This window comes from Brugia malayi (genome assembly GCF_000002995.4).
Source record: "Brugia malayi strain FR3 genome assembly, contig: Bm_v4_Chr1_scaffold_001, whole genome shotgun sequence".
NCBI classification, from domain to species: Eukaryota; Metazoa; Nematoda; class Chromadorea; order Rhabditida; family Onchocercidae; genus Brugia; species Brugia malayi.
In genome coordinates this window covers 5,947,258-5,967,050 of record NW_025062475.1, presented here as the reverse complement: position 1 = coordinate 5,967,050, position 19,793 = coordinate 5,947,258, and the positions used below count along the sequence as shown (strand labels likewise).

General features: G+C 34.6%; 1 protein-coding gene across 2 annotated transcripts; it reads right to left on the bottom strand.

Moving 5' to 3' along the window:
* Nucleotides 1–1,721: 1,721 nt before the first annotated feature.
* Bma-let-711 (CCR4-Not complex component, Not1 family protein) lies at nucleotides 1,722–19,356 on the bottom strand (the record flags this gene model as incomplete). Of its 2 annotated transcripts, none has more annotated exons than XM_043076699.1 (47): nucleotides 1,722–1,839; nucleotides 2,346–2,480; nucleotides 2,594–2,726; nucleotides 2,838–3,018; nucleotides 3,111–3,260; nucleotides 3,345–3,518; nucleotides 3,789–4,011; nucleotides 4,084–4,205; nucleotides 4,632–4,734; nucleotides 4,819–4,997; nucleotides 5,312–5,618; nucleotides 5,723–5,871; nucleotides 6,197–6,441; nucleotides 6,773–7,025; nucleotides 7,140–7,242; nucleotides 7,332–7,606; nucleotides 7,661–7,837; nucleotides 7,941–8,066; nucleotides 8,166–8,293; nucleotides 8,944–9,079; nucleotides 9,228–9,461; nucleotides 9,549–9,659; nucleotides 9,756–9,878; nucleotides 10,323–10,511; nucleotides 10,595–10,744; nucleotides 10,834–10,953; nucleotides 11,189–11,375; nucleotides 11,630–11,754; nucleotides 11,826–11,912; nucleotides 12,248–12,426; nucleotides 12,733–12,825; nucleotides 13,276–13,453; nucleotides 13,666–13,811; nucleotides 13,902–14,106; nucleotides 14,463–14,642; nucleotides 14,777–14,899; nucleotides 15,314–15,541; nucleotides 15,638–15,773; nucleotides 15,849–15,973; nucleotides 16,279–16,452; nucleotides 16,528–16,679; nucleotides 16,776–16,977; nucleotides 17,096–17,313; nucleotides 17,416–17,556; nucleotides 17,650–17,926; nucleotides 18,516–18,794; nucleotides 19,246–19,356. In XM_043076699.1, 47 exons carry the CDS (start codon nucleotides 19,354–19,356, stop codon nucleotides 1,722–1,724), a joined length of 7,890 nt encoding a protein of 2,629 aa, XP_042932633.1. The 2 variants fall into 2 exon arrangements, with proteins under 2 accessions (XP_042932633.1, XP_042932634.1); XM_043076700.1 differs by having other exon boundaries at nucleotides 9,013–9,079.
* Between the last annotated feature and the right edge of the window lie 437 nt (nucleotides 19,357–19,793).

Genomic DNA, 19,793 nt, shown 5'->3' with positions numbered 1-19,793 from the left:
TTTTTAATTTTCTGATTAATATATCCATATTGTTGGTGAAAATTTTTGGAAAAAGCTCTCACGGCATAGCCTGATGCCTTACCGATCTCTGAAAATCAATCGTCGGATGGTAAATTTGCAAAATTTAGCATACATCTCCTTTTTCAAGCTATTATGGAGGAAAAGTTATCATGTAATAAGCAATTCTTAATTGTGACCCATAATTTGTGGTACATCTGACCAAAGATTTTTAAAGTTTTTGTATTGAGGAAACCGCCTGCTATGTTAACATATTTCGAGAAGTTGCAAAATCAGGAAGTGAACTTTTCGTATTCTCGCGAATTATTTTATATGCAAAATATTTAGAAAAAACACTAATAACATCAGTCTTATACAATTAACATTTAGCATATATTTCTTAACCAATGTGAATTTTTTTCGAAATATTTCTAGTAAATTTCTTCATTTTGTATGCATTTCAAATGCTGAAAGCTGTGCAAAAAACTGTGGTTGTACAATGAGGATTTGCTTACATAAGACTCTACACTTTTACTAACTCACTAGAAGGCGAATATAGCAGCAGTCCCTCCCTCTATTCTTTTCTTCCAATCCATATCTTCCTCATATACCACTAAAAATATCCTGGAAACACAAACACAACTTACAGGTTTAATTTACCTAGTTTTCAATCCAAGATCTCACGATTAAATTACGATCTTTCTCCACGCAATCTCATATCACTTGCACTGTGATCCACACTTTACTGATATAAATGATACACATAGATAAGTAATTTTAGCGAAGAAACACGAACATAAAACATACTATTACAACTTTACACACAAATCTCAAAGTGAATCTGAAAAATATGTAAAATCTGCTAAGCACAATAGACGACAAAGAAACAAAAGAACGATTAGAGCAGAAAAGTATAAGAAATATAAAACAATGTTCAATGAAAATAAACATTTGACAAGAAAAAAGATGATGAGAAAGTAAGAATCAACAAAGACAGGCCAAATTACGAATAAGAAAATGCCTCTTGCCGTCTATTGCCTGTACATGTTTAAAACGAAAAGAAATAAAGAAAATCAAAAACATATAAAGTAAGGATATAAGTTCAACCAGAAGATGAGCTAAACAAAGTGCAGTGACCTCTAACATAATGAGTGAACCCGAAACCCGTACTATCTTGCAAGGGTCGACAACACAAATTTTAAGAAAAATAATAGAGCCCAACACCAGCTTGTGCACTCCAGCTAAACCTCTCGCTTCGGTTGAAAATATATATTTTGAATCTTGGAGAAAAAGAAAACAGTTCCCATGCATTTCCATAGCAATTCAGAATAAAAAGATATTTTGCTAAAGCATATAAAACAGCCAGTTGGCCATAAATTCACATGGAAGGATAAAAAAAAAGAAAAACAAACAAAAGTATAGCCTAGACATATATGTAAAAGATGACGATCAAGTATCGAACACACAATAAATGCAACATATATAGAAACAGGCATAACGAAAAAAACATTCTGGAATAGGCAAGAGAATTGTATTTTTTTAAAAATTTACACCAGCAAGCACAGCCAAAACTTTGGCATCTAAACATGATTTTCGGGATAATAGAAAATCAAAGTCACTTCTATGATGTGAAATCTCTAGGATTTCAATCCTAAAAAAATATTTTAAGGTACAAACGTAGCATAAAAAAACAAAGTTCGTTTTGAAATAAATGCAGAGATCATTCACTGCTGTATAGTTTGCGGGCTGCTGCCTGCTGGTAATTGCGATGTATGTGGTGCATTTGCATTTATGTGGCGTGCATTTGAACCCATGCAAGAATTTGCCACACTTTGGAAAAGCCTGAAATAATAGTCCGATTCGTGATTTGGAAATCTGAAACATAAGTCTAGGTTTTGTGGCTTTGATAATGAGGGAAATACGAAGCCTCCGGACTAACGAATTAATCAAAACTGTTTTAAATCCTTGCATGTCTCTTTACAGCACTACACATGTACTTTGCTTAAGGGTTATCACTTTTTATTGTGAATTTTGTGTATGTAACAAAGGGATAAAAATCTCCAATCTTTATGGAACATACACTACGACATACTGATGGATGATATTATTCTTGGTATATTCTATCATCTAAAACGATATCGATCTAAAAAATACTGGTAGGTACCGATCATCAGTTGTTGCTAACTCATCGTCTTGGATATTAATGAAACAGTGCCTGGAAACTAACAACAGCAAAAAAAACAGCGAACAAATAAGATAAATAAGCTGCATACTCAGAGGATTTCTTCTTGTCTAGCATTTCCCATCTTCTTTTTCACTTTCTTGTTGTAAATTTATTAAATAAGAACCTTTCAATCTCTGGAGCACATCGCACAAATTCATGTTTCCAAAAGCTATAGCTTGGATTTTTGATCAGCTCAATGAATGTAATCAGCAAACCCCACGGATGTGGGCGTAATGCAACGAGGCGTTCGAACAAAATTCTGAAAAGAAAGATCTCATTCTTAGTGAAAAAATTAAAGGCTTAAAGAAAAATTCACGATATTACGGAAGTGCAATTGGGTTAGCATCTATGTTTTTTTTTGAAAATGCTCACCGCGTAATTTGCTCCTGTATTACTTCAGTATTTGCTTCTAAAAATAGATATAACAGTGTACAGCTGAAATAATGCGTGTGGCTATTCGGATAACGCAACTGATTTGCTATAGCGTTGAACAGCAAATATCGTCCTAAATGATGTCTACATCTTTATTTGATCCGAAGATAACAAAAAAAAAAAAAATCAGAAAACATATTTTTAAAAAGTAAAATTTATGGCCAACAGATTCAAGAAAATAAACCTTCAGTACACAAGCTAACAGCCAGATTTTGAAAAATATCCATATATGCTGTGTGTGCGATTGTAGTCATTGTAATGCATTGCTGTTTCTCATGAATTGCTTGAATTGCACGCATTCCAACATATATAACAACTGCATTCATAACGGTTGTATTATATTTCGAACCAGCAATGTTACTAACCTGAAATTGAATTTATTCCTCGAGAAATAAAGAGAGAAAAAGGTACTGCAACGATCCAGACCACCAAAAAAATCTACGAAATTAAAAACTACCTGTAACAAACTTGGCAAGTTAGCATGAAAATCAACAGATGAGCGAGTATTTAAATAATCATCCAGTTGCGTTCTTAGATCAGGCGGAATGATTGCAGCCATATTAATATTCATTTTTGGTTCTTGAGTCATTTCTAGCAAACTATCAACCTATAAGAAGCGAACATCGATTATATAATATGTATATCAATGTCAAAAAGAACAGAAATTTTCAGAAAACATAAAAAACATCACCTTCAAATTTGAACCAAACGGATCAGGTAATCGCATATTTTTCGGGTAAGCACTAAGCACAAGATTGCGCAGCTGAACACAGTTCGGCGGTATTGTATCACAGATAACGATGTGATACTCACATAGCAATTCTGGGAAATCATGCAGAATCACTAACAAAACGCGAAGCGTACCCTAAATATGAAGTCATCAAAATATGGTTTGAATCGTTGATACCAACCAAGTGTTAAATAATTTAGGCACAATTATAATTTCAAAAGCAAGAAATGATTAATCTCTATTGCCTTAACTCTAAATACGCCACGACTCCTCAGTAGAGGATTTTCCTATTTCGAAACGTAAGGCCAAACTCATTCCAAAGAGATTTAACCAAATAAGGGCAGATCAATAATGGGTTTAGAAAGTGGCCTTAGCAATAACAGGGATATAACTCAAAAATCATACCTTATACATCATGGCAATCGATTTTGGGAGCTGAATATTGCGCAAGAACGGAGCTAAGAACTTCAAATGACATATGATCAACTGAGTGTACATTGCAGCTGTTTTCATCGGTTCTGTGCTTTCCTTCAGTAGCCTCCCAATAAAGTTTCTGTGTCCAATGATATCTAACCAAGCATAAGCAAAACCCGGAACTCGTCGCGGCTGCAGGATAAATAAAGCCTGTCTGTAACAATAAGCAATATTCTAATCTGCTGAGACAATAGCCTTGTAAATGAAAAGTTTTTCGAAATATTACCCAAAAGCCTCTAAAATATGCCATGAAATGACATCCAAAGTAGGATCAGGTGCGGTAAGTTCATTAAACATGATGATTAGGATACGCTGATATGGCATCGAATGAAAATCAGTACCGCGGACCTAAAGTGGAAACTGTTTTCAGGGCAATACTTGCATCAAAAAGAAAAATTAGATTAAATAAGAAATCGAGTATAGATCAAAATCAGTAAACTATTACAGTCGAAGATAAAAGAAAACATAATGACATGAGCAAGAAGGGAATAAAAATACAATAAGCAATGATTTCTCATCTATTATCGCAATTTGCTGAGAAAAAATCAAAATCAGCTATAAAAATCAGCTATAATATTCATGACTAATATTGCTTAAGGCATCTGTCATAGAGCAGGAAAATATCAAGCAGGAATTTTATATTTTCGTGTCGATTTCCAGATTAAAAGTAGAGATCAAGTTAATAGTATTTTTCTTTCCTTTTTAACTTTGGTTGTAAAATTCAGGAAGATTCCTCAGCATGCATAATTTACGAAAGAAAAATCGTAAAACAACCTCATGGTCCAGATGCAGTACGTTGGTGATGATATTCAATACTTTCTTCAAGAGATTAATTTTCGTTTGGTATTGACTCCCATCGCTGTGTTTGATCATCAAACTGTAAAATACCAAATTTCAAAATGATGATGTACAAGAAGACAAAGAAGATAAAAGTTCAACAGTCTGCGTTTCAATTTCCAACCATGTGAGTTTGACAAAAGCATCAAGTGTATAATAGCATCGTTGTCGTACAACTGTCGTCGGATGACTGCTTACGTCGTTTTTTATTAGCCTATATGATACATCAACGCACATTTCGGTACATAAACGAAAGAATCGTGTGATCATCTCATCTGTCGATATAACACCTTGCTCATGCATCTAGAAATATACAAGTTTCAACTAATGAATTTGAGGATAAAATCAATGATTGAAACAGCTATTCAAGATTTCCCGCGTTTATGAATTTTGAAGTTCATATTTTGGAAATGAAGTAATAATCTGCATTTCACATAAGACACAGAAATTTATCAATAACACTAGTTAAGTACAGAATTCTGTGGTTGAATTAGTGTTTAATTTAAAATTTCTGTGGATTAAAAATTAATACAAATATACAAAATTTTTGCCAACCACAGAATTTTAATGTACACTTTCTTCTTTTAATTAATGTAAAAAATAGAAAATTGTCTTACTACATGAACAATTTGTGCAAGAGCCTGTTGGGGTTCCTTCTGTGCTTGCGGTGTGTAACAAAGCTGTATCCATTCTCGTAATATCATTTCTACCTTGCTTTGCAACTCAGCACCATCTTCCATATTATCACCCCGTAGATGAGTACTACCTCCAACTGGACCAGATAGTGGCACCGATGCAACAAGTGCTGCTGGTAAACTGTTGTGCACACGATCAGCAATGGTTGAAGGTGGTGGGAGCGATGCAACACTTCGTGAACCAATAAGTGCCACTTCGTTATTTAGTGGCACTGTCGCAGTTGCAAAGCTGAAACTTTATTATTATTTTTACAAATCTGAACTATCAAAAATGTTTCGCACATAAGTCACAGAAACTAGGAACACTACATTACTCAAAAAAGATCATTGCACCTTTCAGGAGTTGGTCTATTCTGTCCAAATTGCTGTGCCTTAGCTAGTTGTTCCATCGTAAGAGGCATTGATTCAGAAACTGCTTGCCGCGAATGTGTTGGATTATTCATTGTTAACAATTTTAAAAAGCGCTGAGCAAATATTAAAGCCTAGAAGAAATAGCTGTTAGAAAAAATTAATATTCACATTGGTACAAGATAAACTATATCAATATTTCTCAATCACCAACCTCTAAAGAATACCTGAAAATTATCACATACTTCACTTTTGCTTTTAAACGATATCAAATTCCAAGAAATGTCAAAACCATATTAGAATCATCGTGGAATTTATGAATCTTAACTGGAATTCTAACTGGATAGGATCAGTTGACATGGCATTCTTTTAGTTGACATAAAAAAAAAAATTTTTTTTATGTCAAAAAATGACAATATTGACGGTTAAGATTACTGAAAAAAAGAAAAAAAAAAGAACTTCAAAATTGCTGCCGCTATCGATCAACATGGCCAAATTCTGATCATAAACATTCATTTGAATCAACATGTGTTTGGCAAGCAAATCCATAGCATCAACATTGAATCGATAATCTAGTCTACAATCCACAATGACTCGAGTCACACGACGGGCTAAATCTCCCAGAGGAATCTGTGTTAGTAGGATACGACACAATTGAAGAAAGACGTCCTTTAATCTGCGATTCCAGTCTATTTCCGGAGGTGCTGAAACGACAAACCAAGTAGAAAAATTTCTTTTCAAGCACAATTGCAGAATGTCTATAATATTTTAGGAAGACGCTTACATGGATAGCAAACAACACGCATATAATAAACTTCAGAGACTACTTAGCACACGTATGGCTAATATCAGAACAAAGCAACGATCTTCTGCGTTACAGAGTTTGGAATACCAAGAATATTCCATTACCTCAAGAAAAGATAACATTCAGTCCACACTTGGTCATTACTACTGTTTTCTATTACCATTTACAGGTTATTACAAGCATTTAAGACATGCATATTATGAAAGACAAATAAAGACTGCCAAACATACACAACTGATGTTGCTGAAAATCTGCATTTCTGTAGGCACACAAAACTTGTTCAACAATACGCTGTATGCAGTTATGCATTTGGATTGGTTCACGCGGATTTGATGCCAGCTGCGATATTGCGTCACGAATATTAGCAACTGCAGCACTTGCACGATAGTTTGGTATACCATAAGCTGATAATATCGAATCAATGTCATGCACAAGTAATTGCAAAGCTGTTACAAACTGTTCCACTTCCTTGTCCATTCCAGGCTATAAAAATCACTGTAATATCCTCAAAGAATTTATAAAAATCATTACACAATTTCTTGAATGACAGGAACGCAACAAAGTTTATTTCGGAACGTGAAATTGTAAACATCATACCTGCTGAACCACTGGCTGCATGGCAGTTGGAGTAGACGATTTCATGACACTGAAATCGACTATCATATCTTCGGCCGTCGTTGGTTTGAAACCACAAATCCGGCTGAAAATTTCCTGCCATTATGAAATTAAACTAATCAGATTATTTCTATCTTCTCATTGTCCACATGTGACCCAGAAAGTTCTAAATACCTGGAAAATTCATCATAAACAACCATCTGCTGATTTGTCATCGATCCAACGCGAAGTCGTATTTTTTCTGGCATCTGCTGAGCACGCGCAAGAGCAACAGGATCAGCGTACTGTCGACCTTCAAGGCGATATTGCTTTCTAGTAGCAAATTCAGATTCAAGGCGTTTATCCATTTCGGGAGTCGCTTTTTCGCATGCTGTCTTAACTATGAAATTGGTTGCCAATTCTACGTTATCCTCCGCAATCGTCGTGGCAGCTTCATCGATTAGTTTCTGCTGTAAAAAAAAAGAAAAAAAAATTTTTTTTATCCTTACTATAAAATCATTTACCTGTTCTGGTGTAATACTGCACCGCAAAGAATTTGTGAATGCTGTTTTAAGAAATCCCAGAATAGTTGAAGACAACGGTTCTCTACATGTTATGGATGCCATTCCCGCTGTCATTGCTCGAATCATATGTTGTGAGGCACGGCGTATTTTTTGCTCGTCAGGTTCCAGTGCAAAATCCTGTAATCTTGCGCTCATAAGAACAACGAAATAACTGTATGCGAAAGAAGTAAAATAGTAAAACAGACAAGGAAAGAAAAGCACCAAAACAATCCAAGTTTACCTTCTTGCATATATGTTCTGTAACATGCATAGCAATCCGAATTGCTCGTTCAGTAACGGGTCCAATCAATTCTTTAATTGCGTGACTAATTGCTGGCCGAACGACGTGTTTCAACTGCGGATTCAGCTAAAATTTCAATGCAAAAAAATAAATTTACCCTATATCTTCTAAAACAATATATTTTTATATTTCGAAGCAAAAACGAAAATGGAAGACAAAATTAACCTGAAATAGAGGTAATGAAGCTGATAACTTTAAATGCGGTGTAAGGCCGTCAAAGGAAACAATGTTTATATCGTGATAGTGAAAATGAGCTGGTGTTTGCACTTGTGCACCACTTGGAGATTGGCTTCCTGAATATTAAAAAATTGTGTGTTGAAAAAACTATGTTACGTTTCATATAAACTCAAATAAACTTTAGCAGAATGCACAGCACAAAAGGTTTGAAGAACAAGATTCAAAACCTTAAGAAAATGAACCGAAAGAGGAAAAAGACATGAAGATACCTTCTAGATTATAAAGCAATGCTGATTTGGAAAGCACATCTACTCTTTGGTATGTACATTCTGCTTTTTGTCCTCTTGCAAAAAATAAATATACTTAAAAATTCCGCTACAGACAAAAAATAACAACTTATTGCATTAACAAGGGTGAGAAAGTTAACCTCAGTAACTTATAGTTTGTTCCCGTTTAAAATCTAAAAACGCTTACAAAATCGAACATCAAGGTTAATGCAATTATCGATATCTTTATCGATAATGTTGAATTTACCGTAATCAAACATACGTAGAAAGTATGGCAAGAACTCATTACAAGTTTCTTCTAAAAAAAAATTTTGGTAAGAAGGACGACAAGAACTCATTTCACTTTCAAGTAATGAAATCTTGCCAGTTGTAACGCGTGGAAACTGAGGACGACTGAGGAATGAATCCCTATATCCCAATAATTTTCCCCCTATACTTAAAACTGATCAAATCTAAAGTTATGCTGCAAGAAGTTTTACTCGGCATAGTGATGCTTGATAAACTGCCAATTAAATGATCAACATCAGTAGTTGCTGTTTGTGATATACCTGCCACAACAATTTCTGCAGAAGTTTCAGAATTGGCACGTATTGTTGGGATAGGTGAAGCCGCCATCTGAAAGTCAGTTACTATAATACAAATAATGTTGTATGCTGATCACTAAACTGTAATCCCAATTCAAATAAGTTAATGAAAACTTTTTGCTTTGAAAATGCAATTTTTTATCAACAAGGAATAAAACTTTTCAGCTGACAACAGATACCTGCAGTTCAGGTGGTTTTAACATTTTTAGGTCGCCTAATTGTTGCGGAAGCCTTATCAAGCGTTCGGTATCCTTCAGCACATCTTCTATTGTTAGCTTGCTCAAATCAACACCCAATTCTTTACAGAGTACTTCTATCTCGAATTTTAAATTTAATTTCAAATCAGGTTGATTATGAAGCTCCGCCAAAATTTTGAAAATCGCTTTTATCCACGCGCAGTTTGGGCCAAAGATCTACAAACAGTAAGGTGCTATATAAAATGAAGAAGATACTTTGAAAAAAATCATTTTGGTCAAGTCTGAATGACCAGAAAGACATACCTGACTTTTGCTACAAGAGACAAGAATTTTTGCAATGAAGGGTACAACAAATAGAAGTTCTTGCTGTCCTTTGTAATAAGCTTCCATAAGAAGAGATTTCATATCCAAATCCTTAAATTAAAACCGATCAAAGCTAGTGTACAAACGCATTTTCTCAAAAAAAAAAAAAAAAAAAAAAAATCCCAAATAGTGTGATAAAACTAGTACCGATGTAACAACAGGATGGTCGCGGGCAATTGTAATCGCACCGAGCCATAAACCGAGATTTTTTAATAACTGCCTATCACCGAAATTCGTCGCTGCTTGTCGCTTATCACTTCGTAAGAGTATCTCAAACAAAAAATAAAATGTTATCTAAATTATAGTATAAAGAATAAAGAATAAGTTAAACAAATTCCATTTTTTTATTAACATATGTTTACACAGTGCTCTGGCCATAACTGCTTTATAAAAAAAAAAAAAAAACCTTTCTCGACACTTTAGAACACATTTCATATAAGATGTAGTATGGCAAACAATAATTTGGTCAAAACATTCCCAGAGTTAAAACTGTAGCAAATTCTCGATCAAGCAGCTGTTATCGTATAACGTGTGCTCTTGGCACAAATGCTCTTTAATATTGGCTTCAGGGATGTCTGACCCCTACACTACAGTTACATGAAATCAAATGAATCGATGCCATGTTTAAGAAAAGCCATCATTGAAATATTCAGTATACCTGTTACAGCCTTGACAAAACTACAGCAAGTTTTCAATTGTGATCAATAACAGTACCTTTATGTTCCTAAAAGTTTCCAGTTTCACGAATTCTTCCAGCTTTCTGTTTTCAATTGCCAAAAGAAATAGATTGTAGAGAGGTTGAAAATTTTGCTCAATACTAACACGTTTCATTACCAAATACTGTGCTAACCATCGAATGAAATCATCATCCAATTCTTCGATCATAATTTTTATTTCTTCGACCTGACGAGGTGCGAAAAGTCAAATTCAATTTCATGAATAAAAATCTATTATATTCAATTCTAAGCATAGCCATTAAAATCTACCTTTTTCGGAAGATTGATCTGGCTCAAATTATTGAACAAAAATGCAACTTTTTCCATTACAGTTTCTGGTGGTTGTTTTATTTGACTACCTTCTTTTTCAGTCGCATTAACTAGTGTGTCAACACTAGTAACAGACAACACCGATGAACCCTGAAATAAATTAAAGTGTTACAAAGAAACAGTGAACTAGTTCATCTTCAAATTCATTAACCCAAATAGTTACAACTACAAAGCCATACGGAACGTGCTGCTAAGGCTCGATTCATATCAGTTGTTGTTCGCTGCTGCGGCTGCCAACTTGGTGTTTCGCGACCAGGAACATGTGGTTGTTGTCCCTGTATACCACTGGTCACGTAATCCTAAACAAATATACTAGCTCAACAATCTATCGTAATCATTTCAATGAAATGTGCTTCTCTCGTATTGATGATACCCTGAAAACTATCAAAAAAAAAAACTTCAAGACCCAAAAAACCAGAAATTTTGTTCTAAAACAAAATACTGCATTTCTTTCAAACCCATCAAGATAATATTTTCATTTTTTTATAATAAGAACGTAAAAACTTCATTACTTTAACAAATCAAATACTATACCTTTAAATTCTGTGGAAAATGCTGAAAATTCCGTTGGTTAGCAATCATGACACATACTTTGGGATACAAACTCAATTTTGTTCGACATGCATTCAGTGCTACGATTCCAAATGTCCAAAGCATACTACCTGGTTCTGCTTGCAATGATTCTATAACCTTCCTCACTGCAGTGGCAAATTGTAAGTTCCTATAATATGAGTTTCATCAAACACGTATCTCAAAAACTTTGTTATTTGACAATTACAGCTGTTACAGCAAATTCAAGATTCCGCTGGTCCCATAAATGGTACAAAAATTAACAATTTAAGGAACGGACTACCTCATGACTTTTTTTAATTCCCTATTGAAGCTCAGATGTTACCAAAGGAAGAACAGTTAATGACAAAAACCTCATAAATGTCAAAGATATTATTATTGAAAAATAAATAAAAAGAAACATACGAGATAACACCCTCACGAATAATGCTTCCGTAAACTTCCGCGGTTGTTCTCAACTCTCGTTCAGGATACTCGTGAAAAAATCGATATTCTTCAAACAGATTTTTGACCACACATGCCAAAATATCCTATAAATGGGACTGTCTCATCAGCGTTCAGAACACAAGCAAAGAAATACAAAACTGATGTGAAAGAAAACCTTGTCCCTTTGCACATTTGATGCTTTAAATTGTTTTAAACGTTCGACAAAATCGGCGACCGGCATTTGCATATGTTGAGAATATATCTATAAAATAAAGTGTTCTACAGTTCTGACTAAAATTTCAGCAACTTTCAATATTTTTGCACTCACTCTAAGAAATATACTAACATTCTGATTCACCTATTCATTATCAGCTTTTCACTAAAAAGCCTTAAAGATCTTATTCAAAGAAAAAGAATTATGAATAATATGAAAATCTTCCCATAGTTATTGGAAACAACCATAAAACATTAAAAAAGAGAAAGCGGTTGGTGTTCGATATTGAACGAATTACTTTAACATATGCATGAAAAAAAGAAAAACCCACTGATATATTTTTTTTTTGGACTTATATATCAGGAAAAACAAAAACATATTACTTGTTGAAAATACATATTTGCTTCATTCTGAATTTCTTCACTGAACTGTACAGATGTAAGATCGTCCATAGGTGCAGGGGGTACAGTAATACGGCCTGGTGAGCCTCCACTGGGTTGCTGTTGTTGCTGCTGTCCAGCTGCATTATGTACAAATGAGCTACTTCCATTCAACACACCTCCTGAAAGCATCAAAGAAAAATGATTATTCTTCACAACTATAGTGCTAACTGCTGCATATGACCTGGGATTCGAAATTAATAGAAACACTACCAAAGGTGCAAAAAGATCGGCAACAATGGAAGCTTACGATACCAATGTTCAAACAGCCCCGTTAACCTGTTATTGAATCGATCTGCTTTTAAAATCAACATGTGACAGAGTAAGAATTTTCTTGGCTTGGGGAAACTGTGGATATATCTTAGTAAATATCTGCACAAAAAAAAAAAAAACTAATACGACACAAAAAACAGATAATATTGGCCGACCTGCTGAACCCGGAGCACCAGGTGGCATGCGGAAATCGAGAGTTGACGAAGGTCCACTGCTTGATCCCGATGTTGTTCGTACACCACCAGTACCTACAGTTATAAGTATGGAATTCAAGTGGTACGTAAAAAGCAACTAAAGAATGCATTTTAGGCTACATAGGAATGGAACTAAACAACAAAAAAGTGATTCCGTTATTCATGAATCATCAAAACATATAATTTTTTAAGAGTATGTAAAATTAAAATATTTTTACTAAGAGTAATTGATTACTCAGCGCATACCTCCTCATATTGACATAATTAAACACCAAAATAAATTCGCACTAGCTGCGAAAAAAAGACCGCTTAATTGGTATGTAGTAATCTTGCACCTCAATATCATCTTTTTGTAACTTAACTATCATATGATAATAATGGCAGATAACTTCGCTGCAAAAATTATCAGCCAAAAGTCTCATACTGCTTCGCAATTAAGTCAAACTGTTACAAATAAAATTCATCAAAGTAGTATAGATTAAAAAGTTCAAATACAATTTAGACCTGGTATGCCTACTGGCATACTCCATCCAGAACCTCCAGCTCCAGGTCCTGGCCGCGACTGTGTTGTTGATACTCCACTACTCATAAAACTTGTCCTCATCATCTGTCCAGATGGTGACATCGACAGAGCGTGACTTCCATTAAAATTTGATTGCAAAACATTGGTTGCATTTGTTGCCTGAAAATGTGCCAGACATTTCAAGAAAATACATTTAAATTGGTTGGATCTAAGCACCGCATTTACAAAATAATTTGATACCATCAGTATTGCTAACAACATTCCTCGTTGAATCTTCAGAATAAAACTGTTCTACAAGTTACACACAAAGATTTGTTCCTGTACCACTAAAAACTTTCGACGCGGTGAAATAAAAAAAAAATTATACTCACTTTAAGTAATTCATTTGCCTGAGGAAATGGTCCAGTATTAGAGCCTGGTACACAAAGATTTGTCCCTGCATTGGTCCCAAAAATCTGCACTGATCCAGGCAAGTTCCCTTGTTGTTGTTGTCGATTTTGCATTTGCTGTGCAGCTGCTTAAAATATTGTAAAATATTTGTTAAGCATGATTATTTTAGTTAAAAATATCTCGCAAATAAATCTTGTAAAATTCTAAAAATCATTACCAAGCATATCTCTATTTGATGCACCAAATCCAGTTGTTCCGAAAGGAAAGTTACCAAAACTGCTGGAAGGTTGCTGCACGGGCACTGATGGTGTCCCTATACCGCTATTGAACATATTCGATGTTGATGAATGCGTAGCTCCAGCAGCGTTTAACTGAGTTCGAGATGTTGAAATGGCTGACAAACGCCCTTCACCGTTTTTCAGCTGTTTACAAAATGTGAAGTTAATTTTGAAGATTCTGATAATTTTCTGATAATTCTGATAAATTTCCTGCGAATTTATCATTATCTGGTGAGAATTTACACTGCTTTACATTCTCTAAATTAACAAGCAACTGATATTTAAAATAACAAGAAATACCATAACCCCAATGCAGTGTTTTCCACATATCAGAAGAGTGATTCAACCTGATCAAAAATACGATATTTCTCTATCAAGGATCAAAGGGATACTTTCCAAGTGAAAAGTAAATGACAACATTTATTAGTTGAACCATTCCCATATGCATACCTACTTCCAAATCAATTAACAAAAGAAAAAAAAAAAAGCTATCAACGAACCCCAGGTATTTGACAGCAAAGCGAGGATAAATCATTGATTGATGCACTAGACATACAAGTTGTCCGTGAAAGGGCATTTAGTAGCATCCTCATGGTCTCTTGCGGTAAAACACTACTATTAACCATGCCCGCTGGTAACCGGCGACGTATGTAACATATAACCTGCGAGGCAAACGCATCCTACAATCGACAGGATTAACGGAATTCAAGAATATGAAAATCAAGAATTTACTATACTCATCATTACTTATTCTGTAGCATGAGAGCCAATCTTCGTATCTTTTAGTGTAGTTAAACGAAAAATTAAATCTCACTCCATAAACTGCTAATTTATCATCAATCCATTTGTCCAATTTTAAAAAATCTCTTCTCGAAGCCAGACAAGCCAAATCAATTGTAAAGGGAAATTGTGGCACATTGAATAGTTCGGCTAAACCCTAAAATGAAAATATGCACTTCTTACAATAGAATGCAACCATAATGACCTTATACTTCCGTAAAAAAGTCCGGTTACATCATAAATTTCGGAATAATTCACACTAATTGAAGGTTTTCCTTTCTTTCCAACTTCTAATTAGTTCATCTAAAAAAAAAAAAAAAGATTATTAGTTCTACTAATATCGTTTAATGCAAACAAGAGAAGCTAAATATCAATATTTAGTAATCGAGAGAGGACTGAAATAACATCAATCCCAAAAAGAATTATGAACTCTTCTCTTCTTCTCCAAAACTGCCTAGCAATAATAACTTGTTCAACTTAAAAGCAATTTTTTTTTACATTTTTTCTGCAGCACACACAATGCATAAAAATCACAACTGTTAGAAAAACATCATAAAGATGAAATACTGACATCTGGTTTAAGTTCATGAGCTACTTCCAAGATTCGGGACAATTTTGCCTGATCATCTGGGTTTTTCATATAATAACTGCAGAGAGCAGTTAAAATCGTTGGTCTCAGTTGCACTTTGTCATCGCAATTCCAAACTACATTTAATACAGGGACAGCATTGGGATGATTCCCAATCAATGTTGGTATGAGCATTTGCATTAAGTGAATACGCAAATTTGATGTAGGCAGCTAAAAAAATGTTGTAAAATTGGTTATCCGATATTTCAAACATTAAAATATAAATCTAAAACGATTCATGATGAACGAATTTCAAGAATAACATGCCTGCATTTGCAATAAAGCTAGAAGCAAAACATCTGGGCAAGCACTAGTTGGCTTGTGCAAAATATTCATCACACTATTCACCAGTTTCCTCACTTCACCTAACCGTATTAACGTATCCACCAAATCCAAACAGCGCCTAAAATCAGACAAATCGCAAAATTTGTCAAAAAAATTTATTAAAAAAGAAATTCATAAAAATTCCAATATTCACCAGCTACTTAATTCCCTTGTTTCCTGCGGTTGTACTTTCAATGGGGTCAAATTCACTGTTTTGTGAGGATAGTCAGAAAAGCAAAACACATCAGGATTTTGCAATATTTGTTCTATCCACGATAACTGCAAGGAAAAAATTAATTAGTTATATAATTATAATAAAACTGCCAAGTTTAATAGCATACGGTTTATAAATACATCAAAAATGTGTTTGTGTAACATATTACCAGACCTCGATCTTTTCGAATCTAACAATCACACATTAAACATCCACTATAGATTTGTCTAATGACTCTCAGAAGTTACGAAAGTTATGACTAATTATCGATGTTGACAAAATGGATATTTCATTTCGCTGAAATTTCTCAATATATCAGAGCGCATCGTGATATTACTGCATAGCATCATGTAAAAGTCAAGTGATATACCTGGCCGTATTTATGAAAATTCCATTCACGATACAGCAAGCCTATCGGAAAAGGATTAGAACCAAGACCTTCTAACAAAATTGTAGTTAATAACTGCAGCTGCGCTTTTGTTCGCACAATAAAATTTGTTTGATCGAGATGCATTACTATTTCCGACCAATTTAGATTTGGCGCCTATAAAAGAGTCCATATTTTAGACGAGAAACGCCTGTAAAAAACCTAAAATAAAGAAAATTTAAGATTTCTTACCAGCTCTCGAACTGCGTTGGCAAAATTTTTTGCATTCCAAGCTATCTGCTGCATCGAATGTGATGCTGAGGTTATGACTGCGCTCGCAGAATTTTCGGACAGACCACTAGTGGTTGTCGACAAACTTTCTGCTGATGAACTTGTCCCAATTGCTGAAATATTTGTCAGTGTTTTTCAGTAACTTCCGACTAGAAAAGTTGGAAATTCCTTCGCGATAAAAAAAAAGGTGTAAAAGAAAAAAATAAAACCTGGAACACTTCCAGAACGATGGTCCCATAAAACACTTGACTGGACCGATTGTTGCATATTAGAACCGGAACATGTATTTATCATCATCACAATAACTCGAGAAAGATTAACAGCATTTAAATTAGTTCCATCCCCAGAATTCAGTGAGATCAGATGCTGCCGACATGACTTCACACTTGATGTAAATGTCGTACCAATTTCCTGTTGAATTAAATTTTTTTCAAGTGAAAAAAAAACGAACTATTGCCAATATTAATTACACTTCATACACATTTTTAAATATGGTCGTGAGTGGTGGTCATTAATTTCAGCCATATACCTGAATTTGCTGCGCTAGCAAGTTCGGATTCTGATAAGCCAGGCTATCCATTATCTCATCAAGATTTCTATCCTCCAAATCAACGTAATCAAAGGGTGAAAGATGATCACTTCCAGTTGATGATAATGGTACTTTAATGGTATCTTCTGGCACAGATGTCAAAATAAGTTGGAGCGGCGAGAGAGTTCTTATCAAAGTAATGCCACGTAAATTAAGCTCTGCAATACAATTAATCAGCAGGTTCCATGAAAATGAAGTATTTGAATAAGAATTTACTTCAAAAAGATTTTTGATTGTAAATATTGGACTAATAAACACACCTTTTTCAAAAATTTTCAGAAAATAGATTACAGATTGTTGATCAATCGCCGCAAATTCGATAACTTGCGTTGAAAGAAGAGATGTAAAAAGTTGATGAATGAATTCAATTGATAATGCACAGTCAAAGATCGTTGAATTGTCTGAAGTGAAGATATGTATTTTCAAGGAACATTTGTTTCAATTTATATAATAAAAAGGAAACATTACTATAGTCCCCTTAGTTTAAAAATTACCTTTTCTGATAGCTTCAAATAATGTTGTGAATGTGGTACGAAGATACTGGCCAAGTCCTTTGACAATTTGTGGCACAAGTGAGGAAGAGAAAAGAGTAAGGCCAACAAGCACTTGAATAAAAAGATCAACGGATAGTAACGAAACAAGAAGAGTTTCAAGAAAACGTCCGAGTAGACTATATCGTATTTCAACTAATCTTTCCTCTAACACTTCAACAAAGCGATAAAAGAGGCGTATAGAAATTGCTGTTGGATCTTCGACACAGTTTTTCAGTTGCTGAAATAAAACATGCGCTATTATCTTGATGAAAATTTATGAATAGAAATACCTTGTTTACACACAAGTGTCCAAAAGCGAAATACGCAGAAAAACTCCCATGCTGCATAATGTCATAAATCATATGCCAGTTACCGGTCATTTTGATAAGCAGTGCAGAAATGCGAAAATAATACTGGGATCAAAATGTTGCTAAATAAATTCTCGGAGACCAAAGAAATCACAAAAACAAAAGCTGTGAAAAAAAATCGGATTTAAGTAAACTATACAAAATACAAAACAGGTTGAAGATAACATCGTAAGCCCATACCATTTAGAAACAAAGGATTTAGAAACGTTAATTTTGATGTGCACTTAAAAATCGCAAATTCTTTTACTAGATTTCAACTTTTTGTTAAATTCATGCCATAAAAAGCAATTAAAACCAGACTTTACCAACATTAAATTGCTACAAACAAAAAATAACACAGCCACTACCGGTACAAACAGCAAAAGCGAAAAGTGCGCTTTATGCCGAAAACAGTACTACTGAGAAGAAAATATATATGACAAGCTGACCGGTGCAATGGTTTCACAACACAACACCAACCTGTCGAATTACGTACACGCAGAAGTCGCTTTTCAGTTGAAGATCGTACTTCCGAGCTGACAAAGACCCTGACTGTTGCCTACTGGCAGATGTCTGTTTTTGAAATGTACCAGTACTAGCAGATGCAGATCGGACTGGTGTGTTTGAGCTTGAAGCAGGCAGACAATCAGAAAGAAATGTGTCCGATGTTATAATATTATCAAGTAATACGCGAAAAACGTACTGATCAGCAATGCCACTTTCAGTAGAAGATGCCACAAATATGCGATTTAAAAATCCCTAAAAATTATTTAAAATTATCGCATGTAATCGTTGTGTATATCGTAAAACCATTAACTAAAGCAATGAAACATATTCATTTGACCGAAAATGAATAAAAATCAGACCGCGACTTTCGAAACAAAACCAGAAAATTCCCGTACAATTCAGAACACCGTCTTTACGTTGCAAATACAATTAGATAAACTTCTAATTTTATGTCCATAATAAACAGTCAAATCCTTACAAGCTATTTCTTTTTATTAGTTCCGTTGAAATTCCACTTGACGTCTTTGCACGACGACACCGAGACAAAGCTATATGGCTAGTTTATAACAGGCACCGAAATATCTCATGTATATAGATAAAACGGCATTCGACCCGGAATGGCGCCCGAAACTCGACCTAAGGTCCTTCTTTCAGTTCATAAAATGTTTAGAATTTAATAATGTAACAATTTCGAAACAAGAACCTCGTCTAACAAAGAAGTTGGATTACTGGAATCAAACTTTTCTGCCGCAATAACCAGTAAACGATCAATTGAGGCGAGCGCTATCGAAGTTGGCGTTACACTTATAGACATCAGTAGCCGGGATACTAGAAACAACAGTATCGATCAGTGACATCTTTGAACAAATCACAAAACAGTGCACCTGTTTATTGTTACCAATGCACCAATACTTGGATGTAATTGTTAAAAGCACGTAATTATCAAGGTTTTTTGCTTTATCACAGAAATAATCAATGCAATCTACGTGTTTTAATACTACTTATATTGAATAAGTTTGCACATATCATGCATCATGGTCTGACAAAGGTCATGAGTCAGTCAACTGTTGCACATACGATCTTTACCTAAGTAAATCCTTTCTAAACTTTTTTTACTGGTTTTTTCAGCAATGGGTCCAAAAATAATTATGAAAAAGTAGGTAACAGGCGACGCACCATGGACGGAAGCCGACTACCGACATGCAGAAGAACACTCCGAACCAGACGATTAATATTTTCTTGGTTCAACCG